This window comes from Trachurus japonicus, chromosome 6, assembly GCF_045865225.1.
Source record: "Trachurus japonicus isolate A0001 chromosome 6, Traja_1.0".
In the NCBI taxonomy this organism is placed as follows: domain Eukaryota; kingdom Metazoa; phylum Chordata; class Actinopteri; order Carangiformes; family Carangidae; genus Trachurus; species Trachurus japonicus.
The window spans coordinates 24,940,135-24,956,873 of NC_140912.1; the positions used below are offsets into that span (position 1 = coordinate 24,940,135).

The following is a 16,739-nucleotide window of genomic DNA, read 5'->3' on the forward strand; positions in this document are numbered from 1 at the left end:
GCATCAGATTAAAGTGAAACTTGATCAGTCAATAGAGATTTATCATTATAGGTCAGTAAAACAAAAGGAAGAAGCAATGTTGTCCTGAGACTTGATGTCATTTGATTACCAAATGGACTGCTGTTAATACTACAGTATAGAAGAGGATTAAGGCCATGTGGAAATTGATTAATTCTTGGTATCGCCACTTTAACAACACTGAATTCCCTGAATAATAACTCAAGCAGGATTCTTGAGTTTGATCGTAATCTTCAGTAAGATATCTATGAAGGAACATACTGGGGTTTAGTTTCTATAGTGAGAGCTTATATCCCTACTATACATGAGTTAGAGATGATAATGGAGCCAGACGGCGCATATGTCTCTGTGCAGGGAGACAGAGGCTTTCAGTGGAGTAGCGTAGTCTGGGTCATTAGAAAAGCTCTGTTTGGACTTTAGGGAGATAAAGCAGAGTTTTATTTCGCAATCCAGAGACAAATCCCTCATAAAAGATTCATGCTGTGTCCGTTTGCCTGAGGGCTTTCCCATCTCATATTCAGCTTTTTTATCCACAAATCACATGCAAGCTGAAAGAATAATGTATATTTTAATCTCAGTGCACCACAGGCGACGCACACCATCATTCTGGTCACGGAAATTCAACCAACAGCAAAAGTTTGAATACCCCTTCATTATATAGCCTACCTTTCACTTTTATCTCCTGGCAGGTACTTTATATGTTTTGAATAACATCAAAATGATTAACTTTTCCAATGTTGAACTTGTCTTTTAAGTCATTTTTAACATAAAGATTTTAATTCCATGTTGTAAAATTAACTTTTATACAGTGTGTGTGGCTGTTTTGGTTCAGTAGGCCATGTGGTAAACATATATCCCAGTGGGTGTCTGTACTGTAACTCTCTTTTGTCTCGTGCCCTCTCTCCCTCAGTCCCTCTATCTCGGTCACATGCGCGCGCGCCCAAAGCACGCACGTGAGCACCTGCTTTAAAAGCTGCGGTGGGTGGGTGGGTGGGTAGAGGGGGAAAAAAGAGAGAATAATTGTCAGTGAGTACTTAGTGTTGCGAGTATAGCAGCAGCAGCAGCAGCAGCAGCCATTGTGTTTTGGATAAGCCGGTGGTGGTAACGCTCCGCAGCACACAGAGCCGTCATCCGTGTGTTATCACCGCGGCTGGAGCCTAAAAACTAACTACTGGGCATGTCGCGCATGACCGCCTCATCACAGCCACCGTGTTGATTTATTTCACCATGAGCGCGCCGAGCAAGTCATCAGAGAAAAGGTTAGTGCCACATTCACCGTGCGTTTGTTATTGTTATTGTGAATAATAAATTACAGGGTTTTTTTTTTTGTTGTTTATCAAATTGGCGTCCATTGTTTCCAGATGGACATGTCCGTATAATAGCCTATATAACCATAATGTGGTCTTGCTATTTGAAAAGTTTGCCAAAGTCCCTAAAGCCTAATGCGACTATTAGCTGTGTGTTTATTTCTCCGCCGGCACCATTTACTAAAAGTTCTTTATAGCTTACACATGCTGAATGAGACACTTAACACTCTCGGCAGTTCATCAGCAGTTCAACACCTCTATATAAAAAAAAAGAGGAGTCAGTCAGTGTTGGATGTGTTTAAAATAAGACGAATGTGCCCAGAAGGTGTCAGTAGTGTAGTTTATGGCAAAGTCTCCAGTGCTCCAGTGGAGGAGGCTGTCGGTTGTACAGCTGTGACTGTCCATAAGAGAAAATAGCTCACAAATTCATGTCATGTTTTTGATATGCTTGCCATGTCAAGTCAATGTGAAGGGCAGCAAGGACAGTAGATTTGTTTTCTATTCGCTTTATTTTTGAACTATGAAGCTGATAGTAAAGTAGCTATGCCTCGTGTGAAGTTATATTAAACTTTTTTTTTCTCTCCTTTGGACAGGAATGGCTCCAAAAATAAGCTGGATAGGCTATTAAAGGAGAGAAAGGGCACGTTTCCACTGCTGATCAAGGTAGACAACCATTCATTCATGAAAAATCTGACATTTGTTAATATGTTTCTTTTATATATTATTCTTTCCCCAGGCTTTGGTTGGGTTTTATTTTGTGTGCCAGCCTGCATGTCCACTATTACTATTACTACACTTGCATATTACTACAGTATACATGTAGTGCTGCTGCAATATATCTGCGGTGTGACAGTAGGCCACCAAGCAACTCTACACCCTGTGTTGTTGTGCAGGCCATTAAATACATGTTATTTAGGTGATTGTGTGCACTCAGCAGAACTGATTTGTTAGGGAACATTCTCTGCCTCGTTATGTTCTTGGCGTGCATCGCCGCCGAACCATCTGAGAGAGCTGCCCTTCTCCCATTTGCGAAATGTTGGGAGAGCAAAACTATACCCCAATCCTGAGCGGCTATAGGGCCACATGCTGCATCTACGTAACGTCTTCTTGCCATGACACCGCCTCGGTTTTAAACACTGCCATCTCTTCCACTCTTCCTGGAAAGTATACCACAACTTTTTTGTGCTCTGCCCTTTATGGGCAAGTTCACATAGCAGTGGACTCATTCAACCCCCCTTCCCTCCTTCCCCTTCCCCTCCCTTCCTGCGTGGAGGGATTAGAGTGTGTTTCAAAGCCCCTCAGACCTCCCTCATTGAGCTCCTGTAGTAGGACACTTTCCTACTTACTGTTGATTAAACTTTTAATACAGTTTGGAGCTCTTTGCCATCAGAGCGGACAAACCAGTGGAGCAGGAACGAGTAAATCTCCTCGATGTGACACATTGTTACAGGACACCGCTGGTTGACTCACTTTGATGCTACCTGAGCTCAGGGTTTATTCGGACTCTATTAATAACAGACGCTTTGATGAGGAAAAAGATGAATAAGACGGAAATACAATGTAGATGTCAGTCACGAATATGGGGAACGAGGGATGTCAGATTTGTGGCGGCACGTGCGAGGGAACGAGGGAGGGTTTTAATGAGTGTAATGGGTCAGTGTAATTTAAAATATAGATCTCAAACTAAGCTCATACACTGTGCTGTCTTGTACATACAGCTTTGCTCACAGCAGGGTGTCCGGTCAAAGTCTTCATCTCGTAATCCCATCATGGCTGTTTTAATTGCTTTGATCTCAGCCAATAGCACAGAAAGGCCCCTCACTTACACACTTTTCATTAATTAGAGGGCACTGCCAGCAGGTTGTTAAGCCAAAAGACACTCGAGATAAGAGCGCTGAAAATCTTTGAACATCAGTGAGAAATTGGGGGAGCTGTGTCGGAGGCATCATTTGATGGTATTAAGAGTTTCTGCTGTGAGTGGACTCTTCTCTCAGGGTGTCAGTTCAATAGTTTTTTATTTTTTTAAGTGTTTTTCTCCTTCCAAGTTTGGATATCAGTGGAGACCATGTGCGTCATTGCAAATGCAGACGCAAGCAGCTGCTCTCAACAGAAGCAGCGCGCCCCTTCGAGATGTGAAAAGCCCTGAGACTGTAGCTAGCAAGGCGTTTTCATTTGATATGACTCACTACTGAAGTCCACCTTTGGCATTTTAGCCTTTTTTAATATCAGAAAATGCTGTAAGATCGTTTCTGAAATGGATCTACATTATTTTTGGTCTGTTGTCCATCAATCAATTAATTTATTTGCAAAGCTCTAATTACAACTTAATACAAAAACACGTATATGTGCTATTAGATCATGACCTTGGATATTTTTTTGTGAACTTCATGACCTGCTTCAGAGTATTGTTTACCAGAGCAGACCTATACACCTGGCCCAGGTTTTACCCCCACACACACGGGAATAGGGAGGGTGCCTCCCCATTATTCTGATGAACCTAGCTCCTGATAGGGTTTCTCATCACAGCTTTGTCCCTCGTTGACACCGGACCCCCTGGATTAAAGCCGGTCATTTAGAGGGAGAGCTCTCGTCTGCTGAATTACAGGCTGATATCAGTGTCACAGAGCACAGGGTTCACACTGTGCATCTGTGGCTGGGAATAAAATATATTAAAACCAATATTAAGCTTGCTTCCCGTCGTTTCTTAAGACATCTCTATTTATGCACACATTTATTTGTGTATAAAACTGCATTCAAGCTTGCTCGCCACTAAAAAAGGCCTCTGGCTATCTCTTGTTATTGAGTCGGTCACATGGCCCATGTTTCTCAGCATGTGAGTCTCCATGTTCTCTAAGCACTGTAACAGACCGAGGCGTAGCAGCATCCTTGGGAGATGTGGATGACTCTTATCCCTCCCACTGGTCCACACAGGACTGTGAAAGCTTGGCCACACAACGCCAAGGCTGAGCCCATTCACAGCTGCACAGCTGCTCGTTCCCATGGTGGAGCGGTGCTGTTGTGGTGCTGCTCCGGAGCGGACAGCTGGAGTGAGACACTCCCCGAGTCTGATAAACATTAATTGGATTTACAAAGAATGCTGGGTAAACAGCCACCCAGGGAGTTTTGTTAATGAGTGCCTGACTTGGTTGCATGAGGTGTCTGTTTTCCTTTAACAGTGAGTCATGCAATACAGAGAAACATGGTATGCCAACGTCCTCCCCCGTCGCACCCTCTTCTCCCATCTCCATAGGCTCTGGAGCATTGTTGTGTAATAATGTGTTAAGTCTTATTTAAAATACTGTTATATAAGACGACAGCTTGTTGCTACCTCGTTAGGCTCACTGATTTATGGTAACACAGCCTTACATGCATGAGATGCCATGGCTCCTTTTGTTCATGGAGACAGTACAATAACTTGTTCACATATTTACAGTTTGTTTTGTATGAAATAAATATGGTTCGGGAAAAAAGGCAGATGAGTCAATTCACCAACTGTCAGTCAATAGTACAAATTGATCAAATAAGAAGTTAAATTAAACTTGTTTCCTGTGATTACACAAGTAAGCTTATGTAATCATACTGTACTATTTTAGTCTCAAATGGTGCAAATGTATTAATTAAGAAATGTTGACGCATTTTATTGTTTGTCCAACTAAGTCTTACGTAAATAAAAACTTAAAATAAAAAGTATCATAATAAAAATATTAATAATAATAATAATTCTCTTTCATCTTCTCTCATAAAGACTGATAATTGTGTTACATAATTGTGTTCACACTACAGTTATCAGGATTAGCCTTGTAGTTAGGCCTGTGTTGGTCTCACTGGCCGGAGAGTGTCAGTATATACCTGTGACATCTGCTCAACGCCAGTTCAGTAGATTACACCTGAGCCCGGGCTAATAAAGCAATTAGAATTTAAGACGGGATCTCCTTTACAGACTCTGATCTGGCCACTGCGTTTTGATGACACTGTGTGGAACAGAATAGCCTCTTGTATTTGGCACCCAAAGACAACAGGCGTTTTGGTCTCCTTTGTCCACATCTGCCACACATGTCGTCAAGATTAAATCCTGCAATTTGTGCTAATTGTTACAGTTTGAAGGCAGTGTGTTGTCTCTGTCAGGTTAGCTTTTGTAACCGGGTGGTGACAAAAGCGGATCGCCTTGCGAAGGTTGTTGTGGAAGGTGACAGGGGAGTGACTACTTATGGGGTCAAGAGAAGGGCTGAACAATGCTCATCTTACCTCAGTGACAAAGCTGCCCATCACTCCTGGTGCACCAAGGTGACAAGCGAAAAAGAGGGGAGATTTATGGGATACAGAGAGGGGCGGATGGGATTTGTTAAGTAACTGTGCTGCTTTTAGAAATTGGAGGACAATATGAGGAAAGTTAAGATGGAGACGCCAACTTCTAGGAAAGGTCAAAATGGAAAATGCCACGAGCCGACTTGAGCCGTGTTGCCTAGAGGTTTTGGTTCATTGGGACTCAACCGGAGCCATTCGAGGACAAGGTGTGTGTGTGTGTCGCCCCGGAGCTGCCGCAAATACGAGGCCATCATCACTCACACGGGCCTGGCTGCCTGAGCGCGTCGTCTCCATCCTCAGGTTCTCAGCCCTGGCAGGGCAGAGTCTGGGGCATTCGGGTCAACATGCACACTCCACATGATAGGGGCTAGAGTTGACCGTGTTGTAAGCATATTTTAGTGCTGAAAACCTATGACACACACATTTTGATGATGGAGATCTCACACACACACACACACACAAACCCACAGCAACTCAGCTGTCTCCGAAGTGAGGCAGTTATTTCATCTGATAAGTTTCATTGAAGCAACAGTGACTGGTCTGTCTGTGGGGGCAGGCAGAGCCAGACATGGGGCCCTGGGTCGGGTCTCATTCCAGGGATGGGAAGCAGCATATCTTAGATGAAAGAATGATTAATGAGGTAAGAGTGACTTCCAACTCTGTGGAAATTTCGAGAGAAAGACAGCTGATTGCTCAACAAAACATAGGCTACGATGTCATGGAAGTATAAATTATCGAGAGAGAGAGAGACATTGCAGAAGCTTCTTACCCCTGATTCATAATATACTGAGCATTTTTTAAATGTTTTCTCTTGGGATTTGAACCGAACAACTGAACAAGTATGCAAAAGTGGGATCATGCCAACAATGGTTTCATTGCTGAACGTGCTCAGGACATCAGTGAATCTCTCACGGTATTACAAAGCTACATTTACTATTTGTCTTCACGTCCATTTTCATGCTTGTATTTGTGAGGTATTCATTTGTTAGAAACTTCAAAAATTGAAAAATTGAAAATAGGCATGCACAAGAATCGGTGGTGTTTTTTTGCGGGGAAACTAATGGTTTATAGAGGATGGCAAAGACAAAAGCAGTACTGTATATGTTCAGTATCATTGTTATTTTTCTAGCTTGTGTATTGATTGGATGTTCGATGGCTGTGTCTCTTTACCGTATGCAAAAGAATAAGAGATGGTGAAATAGAAAACTGGAGGAATAAGGCAGTGTTAATTTCGTTGACGAAGACTATGACGAAATATATTCGTCAACGAACCTTTTTCACGGACGAAAACTAAATAAAAACTAAATAAAAAGTCAGCTGTGATGACGAAGACGATGATGAAATTAATAAACAATTTAGTCAACGAATAAAAACGAGACGAAAATGTTAGGGAGGGACGAATGGAGAAGAGGTCCAATCATGTTGATTTCTCCGGAAGCAGAGCCACAGCCGCGGCACATGAAAAGTTTCAAAATAAAACTGGCCTCGCTCCTTAGCGTCCTGCGGTGCACGCGCTCCGAGCGCGACAGCATGAGTTATGAACACAACACCACGGAAATATCAGCGCTGAGTTTAGGACGGAAACGAAGAAATGACATCTGGTCACACACTTCACATATGACAACAAGGACAATGCCCAGGACCCTCTGTAAACCGGAGCAGAAATCGTGGGGACCCACATCGATCCACACACCAGCAACGTGAAGCATCATCTACACAGAGCTCATCCAGAACACGCGACGGTAAGCACACACGCTAAAGTTATATTATCAGACAAACCACCGTGTTTATAGGACTAAACATGAAATGCAATAGAAGCTAAAAGAAACCACCTCTGAATTGTATTGATTAGAAGATTGATTCGTTGCGCGTGTGTGTGCGTGTGCAAGCGCGTGCATGTGTGCCTGCGTGTGTGTGTGTGTGTGTATAGTGTGACAGAGAGATCTGGGAGGACTGAGCGACAAAGATCACAACTTGATTCCCCCCTTATTCACCCTCACAGATACAGAAGACTCTGATGATGACACAGATGACCATGGACCAAGTGGAGATAGAAAAGCTAGTGCTGCAGCCCAGCAGCAGTTCATCTCTACAGCTTCCCTCAGTTCTTCTAGAACAACAGACCAAGGAGCAGGCCAGATGGACTGGACACACACATTTACCACTCACAACTGCAGCTGAGGACTTTGTGCTAATGATGGAGATAGTAGATGGGAGACTGACTAAACTGTTCCAAAGAAAACCAAAGCAATTTGATTGAAACTCAGTATTAACATGAAAGTTAAAAGAACATGAATAAAACAAAATGCACCATATTACAACTGTTTCTGTGCTTGTATTGTAGACTCAAACCTTAATACCATTCCATAACAGATTGATGGATAATTCCAATGACTGGATATTCTGGAGAAACATTTTGTCGACTAAATCCACTGTAATTTTAGCTGACTAAAATTCTAAAGATATTTTGTCGACTAAAACTAGACTAAAACTAAAATATTTCAGATGACTAAAATATGACTACAACTAAATTGTATTTTAGTCAAAAGACTAAGACTAAAACTAAATTAGAATTTGTTGTCAAAATTAACACTGGAATAAGGTTTCCTGAGAATTGACTGATTTCAGCACAGAGCTATAACGGTGCCTGCGTAAAGGAGGTCTGTTTTTTGGTACATGGCAAGAAAATGAGACACCTCAGTTATTAAGTGGGGATGATTTCCTTCTAATCAGCTGTTGGTTGTCTAGTCTGACACCAACTTGTTTAGTTACTCGGAGACAGGATTAGTTCAAAAAGGGAGACATGCATTAGTCTGAAAAGTCAGGGATTAATTTTGCAGACTCGCGGCTGGGGAAAACGGGAAAGGGCTATTGTTTATAAAACAGTGCAGTCGTCTACAAAACAAGGCCAGGGAAAGTGACAAGTGATCCGTGGCCCAATTCTGGCAGTTTTTTGTGACAGTCTGGGTCACGGTCTGGTAAAGAAGACAGACAGGACGCCCTTGTACATCTGCTTGTGGTTATTACAGTACATAAAATGATGAGCAAATGTATTATAGAGCACGAGAGGATTATGTCTGTTCTGTATGTAGGTGGTCTCAGCAGAGCTGGCAAATATGAAGCAGGGGGTCAACCTGCACCTTCATCATCCATCCCACACAAACACACATGCAAACACACGTAGGTGGTCAAAAATAATGCAGAAAATTATATAATCTACAGAGCTGTACATGTGTCAACAAGAAGAAAAACCACAACACAGAACATAACACGACCAACCACACAAAAACATAAATAAGTGAAGGTCTGGAGAATGATGGGTAATAATAACATGACGATATGATCAATCAGTACTGTATTGTTATTCTGCAGTTGTCCAAATGTCTAATTCAAAAATCAATAACTGAAACTTACTTTACATATTTTAACAGTATTATATTATACTATATTATATTATATTATATTAATATTTGCCATATTAAGGTATCAAGATATAGAAATACCTGGAAAATATCATGTTAATATTTAGGGACAAATTGTTTGATTAATCTGGTTATTTCCTTTATTAGTTTGTTATTTATGCTGGACATTCTCAATCTCTATTTGATTGCTAGTAGCAATGATACAGTAATGATTTTGTTTAATATCTTATATCTTTAATATTTTGTTGGAGCAAACCTTATATTATCTGTATCTTCAATTTCGTGCCATTCTGACTTGTACTTTTTTGTTTAGTTTTTTGTTCCCTGGTGATTCCCTTACATTGCTTTTCTGCCCTCTCTCTCTCTCTGTCTCTTTTTTATTGCGTCAGGTGTCTGTAATGTAATACTGTGTTACTTAAGCCACGCACTTGTCACCCTCAAATGGTCCTCCGGTTGTCTTACTGTTCTTACTGTGCCTAAGCAGTGTGTGCGTACTCTAATAGAAACAGATGCATCAACATCATTTATATGTTTTACATGTGTAGTTTATACACATCTATGTATGAATACAAGTTATTAACAATCATTATGTACAATTTATGTACTTTTCGTTGTTGTTTTTGCTTGTTTTGTTTACCTGCTTTTTTTTTATGTGTGGGTTAATACACATACACACATACTGTACCTCAGTACAAAATTTTCCTGAGTGGCGCTGCTCGAACATACAAAAGACTATTACTGGTGCATTATTACATTTACCCTTGATTGTGATTTGCTTCAATCAAAAAATTGGCTTGTGTTGTTGAAGTTGGACACAACACAAATGAAGGAGGGTTTTTTGGTTTTGGTTTTTTCTCTTGCCTCCTTCTGTGGAGAGTCTCTCCACATGGCTAATGAGATTGGGCTTGGCCTGAGCCCTGCTTAATTTTCAGCTGTGTCCACAACCACACACACACATGAACTGACTTGCATGAACAAAGAAATGCTCATAAAATCACTTAGAGCTTTTGACAGTGCTCGAGGATAATCAGGCTAATATTTAGAAAATGGTTTGATTGCAATAATTTAACAATAATAACGGCTGATAAGCACACAGTGACTGTGTGCTGTTTGTTCATTAGTCACAAGTATTACAGTAGTTTAAGCTGAGTCTGTTGCCCCTAAGAAAATATAAATCCTTGTGGACCCAAAAATTTAGGGTCTCAGTTTTCTAAATAATACTTGTTTTCACATTAAAAAAAACAGAGAAGTGGCCTGACTGTGTGCCATTTATCAATGAAGGGGAGTGCTCCATTAAGTTCCCATTCATAGATAGCTGGATGAAAGGCAAAGGGCACGTCACCACAGACAGTTAATCCACATTTCTTTGCCAACGAATTAGTATTGCCAAGCAGTAGTCTATTAATTATCTCGCATGTAAGTCACAATTGAGCCTTTAATTGTCCCTCTGTCTGTGAATGTCCATGTGCTTGTGTCAACTTGTAAACCTGACCCATATCTCTCAGAAGCCTGCTGTCTGTCTAAAACTGCAGATGCTGCTGTCCACCTGCCAGCCAGGTCAAACTACCCCGCACTCCTCTGTGCCAAATGGCAGGAGACACTGATACTGTCTGTTTTGGCTCGCTTGAGTTTGCCTCGCCTGGCAGCTGGCAGCGATTAGCCAGGAGCCCAACAGAATGTAAGGCACCAGGTTATGATCCTCTAAGAGGAGGTAATTTGGTCCTACTTTAACAGAGTCTCATCTGGCCTGGTGTAGCCTGCCCAGCCACCTGCCGTTTGCTCCGTCCAGATCTGGCCCCATGGCCCGGAGACATGGAAAAGGTGTGGCCAATGACAGGCCAATGGGGCGTCGCAGGCTTCAGTTAAAAGCTGGGTGCAGACTGAGTCATGAATTAAAAATTATAAATTAAAAGCCACAAGATGAGCAGGAAGGATACAGCAGCTACCGCTCTCTGTCATGTAAGAGTCAGGACTAGCTGACAGGGCAGTAATGAAATCCAGCACCCCGGTGCTTCATGCTACAGAAATAGCAACATTTTTCCTGTCACCAAAACAAAGTGATTTACAGATTTTATTTTTGGTAGAGGGAGGAGCTTGTGCAAGCAAAGATACTTTTGCTCTCTAAGAGGACATGTCCTTTACTATGAAAACAACATTTAAAATTAAATGTCGCACTGTAACCTATAATAACTTCAGTTTAAATAGAGAGCTGGCGCTTTATCCTGTAAATAATTTAATCATTGAGTCAGTGAATAAAGAGGTACAGAAAGGGTAATTACAACAACACAGCTCTCCCATGAGCACCAGCTGCATAAAGCTCACAGTCAGCTTCTGCCCTGTCCTGCTGTGGACTCTGCAGTTCCCTGCTGCTGCTGTGTGCAGCAGACAGGAGGCCGGGGGTAGCCAGGGTGTGGTGGGATAAGCTTTCACCTGACGCAGTATTTGTCAGCAAGACTGTAGCATCCCACAGGAGGTTTGTGGCAGCCGCTAAGCAAGCGGAGACCCATAGATGAGATGGTGAGGGAGATAAGGAGAAGCATGGGGTGGGGGTTAGGGGATGTGGAGTGGAATATGACAGCAGCCCCACCGGCTTTGTCTCCAGGATACAGTGGCAAGTGAGAAAGGGAGAGGAAAGTCTGTTGGCAGAGCGGGCGTCTGTCGAACCACACGGGAGGCCCATTAGAGCCGTACCTCCTCCCCGTCTGACTTCCTCAGCCCCATGAAGAGCCCACCTGGGAGTATGCTGGGATGTACAGTGTCTACAATACCTCTCTATCTCTCTGCATCTCTCTAGTCCCATAACCCCACCTCCTCCTCTCCCAACCTGCACTCCCAGAGGCCTCTTTTACAGGAAGGTAAGTGCCAGGCCCCTGCTGCTGTGTCTCCGGCTCAGGATGGGTCCCTTGTCGAGTCCCATCCATACGTCACTGGCAGCAGAAGCAGCAGCAGCAGCATAGACAGAGAGCGCTCCCTCACTGGTTACAGAAACAGCACAAAGCATCCTCTCAGTGTCTGTCTGCAGCCTGCTTCTCTATTCTGTCTGTATCCAGGAGCAGAGAAAGAAAAAAATAGTTTTCTGACTGGGAAGGAAAACACAAAGGACACCACGAGGTCTCAAAGAACCGGAAAAACAACCTAATATGGCAATGTGATGCAGCGATTGCCAAGTCCAGAGTGCAGAGAGTGAAGAGTTGTGAAGAATCGCAGTAGTAAGTTCTGCAGTAAGAAGCAATCTGAGGATTTCATTTTTGCACACATCTGAAGAAGACAGTGGTAAAAGACGTTCTGTGAAGTTCAAGAGGATTTTTCTATAGTGTCAAATGGAGTTAAAGAGCAACACTTAGTTTCTAGACTTTAAGCAGCAGGAAATGCAGGCCTGGCATCATCATCACCCTTCATTTTGCTTCTGAGGGCGTCCGTCCGATCTGATCTCTGGCCTGCTGAGTGACTATACCTCCTCTACCTCTGGCTGGAAATGGTGTGTAAAGGCTGACGTGGGCTTCAGGGTCTGGTGGTAGCACTATGGGGGAGATGTGCTATGTGGGAAGACGGGACCTCACCTGCCTGCTGTGGGTTTAGCCTCCTCCACGGCTGCTGCTGGGGCAGGAACAGGAGGGTCCAACCTGAGGTATGTTTGGAGGCTGTAGAGGCAAGACGAGAAGAAATCATTTGTTTTCATTTTTCTATCCGCCCACACACGTCCTATTAACATTCACATAGTCTTTTATATATGTATCTCCTGTGCTGAGCATTTACATACCAATTTTTCGCACATTCCTTGGTTTATCTTGTGTTATGTACGTAACCCGTGATGTTGTGTTTCATTACTTTTTGGTTGTCATGGGGAGATATACTGTATAGTGTATTGTTTTGTTCCGCTTCCCATCACCAATGCTTTGTCACCTGGGTGACAAAATGTACACAGCGCGGTAACTCTCCCAGGTGAACTGTGTCAAACTGTCCTTTGATGATGTGTAACAGTTCAGAAACTTCAGAGCTAGACCACAACACTTTGCATTCTTGCTAAGACTTAGGGCGCACTCACGCTAGGCAATCGTACCGTGCCCAAGCGTGTTTTGCCACTTAAAGGAGAATTCCAGTCATATGGTCGGCGGAGGAAAAAATCTGAGAAAAATATGTGCAGCCCGGACCTAGCTCTTCTCCTGCTAGCTGCGCTGTAATGGGGGCAGTTCTTCTAACCGCGACTTTGGCCTCTATAATGCTCAAAATGTCACTACAAATGCTTTGCAACATCCACCAGTTCCTTACCACACAACACTGAGTGTGCATAACTTTGTTAATATGAGAGAGCAGTGTAAACTTGTGTTTTTATCACGTACCTCTGTTTCCTAGGTCCGGTCTGCACATATTTTTCTAAGATTTTTTCCTATTGTCGCACTCGGCGACGTAGAGCTGCAGAGCATTACTTAGAAAATGACCGTAATTCTCCTTTAAGGTACAGATTATGCTAGTGTGAGTGCAAGTGTACCATTCTTGAGTACAATTGGTCATGCTTGTGCACAAGCACACAAGAGAAAACATTATTTTTCGGGTTCATTCACCATCGTGCTTCTGCAGCTCCGCGTGTAAACAACAGTCACTTAACAATTACGTGATGTATGTGTCAGAGGCAGTGAGCTTGGGCTCGGGGTAATGTCAGTGTGGGCCAGCAGGGGACAGGGAAAGGGGTAATTTGTGCTTCAGCACGGTACAGAACAACTGGTTCTAGCGAGAGTGCACCCTTAGATTATTGATACCATTATCATATGTGTGCTGCTCCTTAGTTTACCTTAGCACAAAAGCTGGAAGGGAGAATAGCCTGATTTAAAACAAAAATGTCCATGAGTTTACCAAGGAACCAGAAAGACTCCAGGAAACTACTGAGCAAAGCCATAGACATAACTCCCTTAAAACCACAACTTCACTTCTACAGATTAAACAAATTGAGCTTTGGGTGCTGGTTGGCAGATTTGTCAAAGGCAGGTTAACTTTTCCTCTACTGTATTTCCAGTCTTCATACTAGGCTCAGCTAAGCATTTCCTAAAAATGTTGTCAAAAACCATTCCTAACAACAACAACAAAAGATTCTTGGATAGTTTGGCCTATTTTGTCACATAAACATTACACAAACAAACACAGCCTGTTGCGCTCTGCTCTAATCCAGGTTGTATAAAATGAATGCCTCCCTCTGCAGTCCATGTCATTAATATTCAGACCAGATCTAAAGCAGGCTCCCACTTGTGGGAGAGTGTTCCCAATCTTCCTCTTGTTGCCCCCCACCCCACTGTGTCCTTATTCTCCCAAGGGCCACTTCACCAGCAGGGGCCAAACACACCTGAATCATGCATTAGTTCTTGTGTGCTTAGCTGCACCTGACACATGTCTGCTTTAGCTCCAGTAATGTTAATGTTAATTATATTGTGTTTATTGTATTGTTAATTCATGAAATACAACAGCTGATAAGGAATAAGGGAAGAGATTCATTGAGAGTAATAATCCATGTAGCAGCAGCTTCCTGGATGGCTGCTCCTCCATGCCCCAAGGCTGAGACTGATTACTGAAGTGGCTATACTGCTGTTGCATAACTGTTGTCATCTAATCATATTCATCCCCTTTACTTGTTCTGAGCTCCTCGGCACACGGAGAAACTGGAAACTGTTGGAGTGGCCCCCACCCCCTGCAGTGAGGATTAGTCAATGGAAAACAAATGATGCTCTCATAGATTTGCATCATGTTTGCAGCACAAGGTTAATGCTGTAATGCCTGGTCTGTTGTCATGGTGAAAGATAAGATGTGATTTCACATTTTACATTTACTCATATGCCATGTTCAACTATTAACTGCTCTCTTCTCTTGCTGTAATTTAGAAGTAGCCTACACAGTAGCTAGTCAAGACAATGTTAAAGTTTCCAATATGCTCCTGACTGCAGAGATAAACAATGATTAATTAATCTTTAAAAGTTTTTCGGTTATTAATCACCCTTCTTCATCTAGTAAATGTTGGCTTAGTGTTGGCTCTTAGTCATTCTGGCAAGGTCTCCCCAAAAAGATATTTACATCTTCATCAGAGACTTTCCTGATTAAAAAATAAAAACATTTTAGGCTCGGCTCCCCTCCAGTGAAAAACAAGTTGTTGTTTTTTTTACCAAGCCCACATGAAATTTTGGTAATTATATAATACAAGATATAGGCTATCATACGCAAAATAAACACTCAACAGCACTTCCAGCTTGGAACTGCACTGTACCAATGATGGTCTAAAAAATACAACACAAACCTGAGGAACCAAAAGAGTTGTGCTACACCGATTAGGCCTATGTAGGCTAACCTTATAATAGCTACAGACAGACAGACAGACAGAAGGCTAGGACATAATAGGCTACTGACATGTTTTGCTCAGTGCAACAGTCTTTACAAATGAACACTACATTCATGCCTATTGAAATCTAAATATCATCACCACTAACTTTTAACCTGTAGTTTGATCATCATGCTTTCAATTTCAACCAAAGCATATCCTCATATAGTTTGCAAAATCGCAGTGGGGAGTAGATCAGCTTTTAAATTCAATGTGATGACGTGAGACAGGAAACTGTAGTGGTTGTCATGACAAACTCAATTAGACGCTTGTTAGCCAGTGGCTTTCATTACTGGTATTTATTTACTGACAATTAATGTATGACAACAAATGTAAAAACGTCATGAGTTTGAGTAAAGCTCATAAATTATTCTGTATTTCACCAGGTATTCAACAAAAACAGGCTACCAAAGACGAGGGAACCGGAAGTGCTAACATGCTAACTAACTTCCGGGTTTTTGCCCTAAAATCCCTGTCTGTTAATTTGCGGGGGGCAAAAGAAACCAAGCCCCATACCACTACTAAAAAGATTTTGCATTGCAATAGCACAGCCACTAACGCTCCGTCAGCCACAGCGGAGTAGCCTACGGACTCAACTGAACAAAAACAAAACATGGACTGTAAAAAGTAGCTAACTGTGCTCACCTTGACGCTGACTTTGGGGTACAATGAACTCGTTATCTGACGCAGGTTCAGATCGAGTTTCAAGCTTGTGTGAGTATCTCCTTTGTTTGTCGGTTTGGTCTCATTTCAATCATAATTAATTGTGAACACATTTCAATAACACTGGCCATCTTGATAGGCACAAATTCTCGGTTGTCTACCTGGCGCGAGAAGTGTTTTTTTTTTTTTTTTTTTTTTTACAACTTTATTATTGCTTTACAAAATACATAAACAGTGCATAAAACCATATGAGCATCATATTAATAACAAATGGATAACAAATAGACGTGACAATAAAACAAATACATACATAAATAGAAATAAATAATAGTAAAAAATAAAAATAAAAATAAAAAGGAGAAGAAAAAAAAGTAAGACACACCAGGGGATATATGAGCAATGGAAATTAAATTGAATTAAAGATATTAATATTGGCGCGAGAAGTGGTGTTTTTTTTTTATTTTTTTTATTTTATTTTTTTTTTTTTTCAATGAGCTTTATTGAAAACAGCTGTACATATAAACAGATGTACAAAAAACAGGGTTGTACGTACAATTATACAATAGAACATCAGACAGGTGCTCCAATATCTATCAGTAATCATAAATAATAAATAAATCACAATAAAATAAGGTAATTATTAGCAATGTTAGTAAACATTCAATC

At 41.8% G+C, this 16,739-nt stretch overlaps 1 protein-coding gene across 4 annotated transcripts in view; it reads left to right on the forward strand.

Annotated features, from left to right (window-relative positions):
* The first annotated feature begins 1,086 nt into the window (after positions 1–1,086).
* Positions 1,087–16,739, forward strand: part of dyrk4 (dual-specificity tyrosine-(Y)-phosphorylation regulated kinase 4) — a 32,955-nt gene continuing 17,302 nt past the window's right edge. The window contains exons 1-2 of one of the 4 annotated variants that reach the window (XM_085779988.1): positions 1,087–1,277; positions 1,919–1,988. In XM_085779988.1, the coding sequence (XP_085636114.1) occupies positions 1,246–1,277; positions 1,919–1,988 (102 nt within the window). In that variant the 5' untranslated portion in view covers positions 1,087–1,245. Of the gene's footprint in view, positions 1,278–1,918; positions 1,989–6,183; positions 6,271–6,413; positions 6,544–12,355; positions 12,681–16,739 lie in introns of those variants that run through there. The other 3 variants (XM_085779991.1, XM_085779990.1, XM_085779989.1) reach the window with 3 other exon arrangements.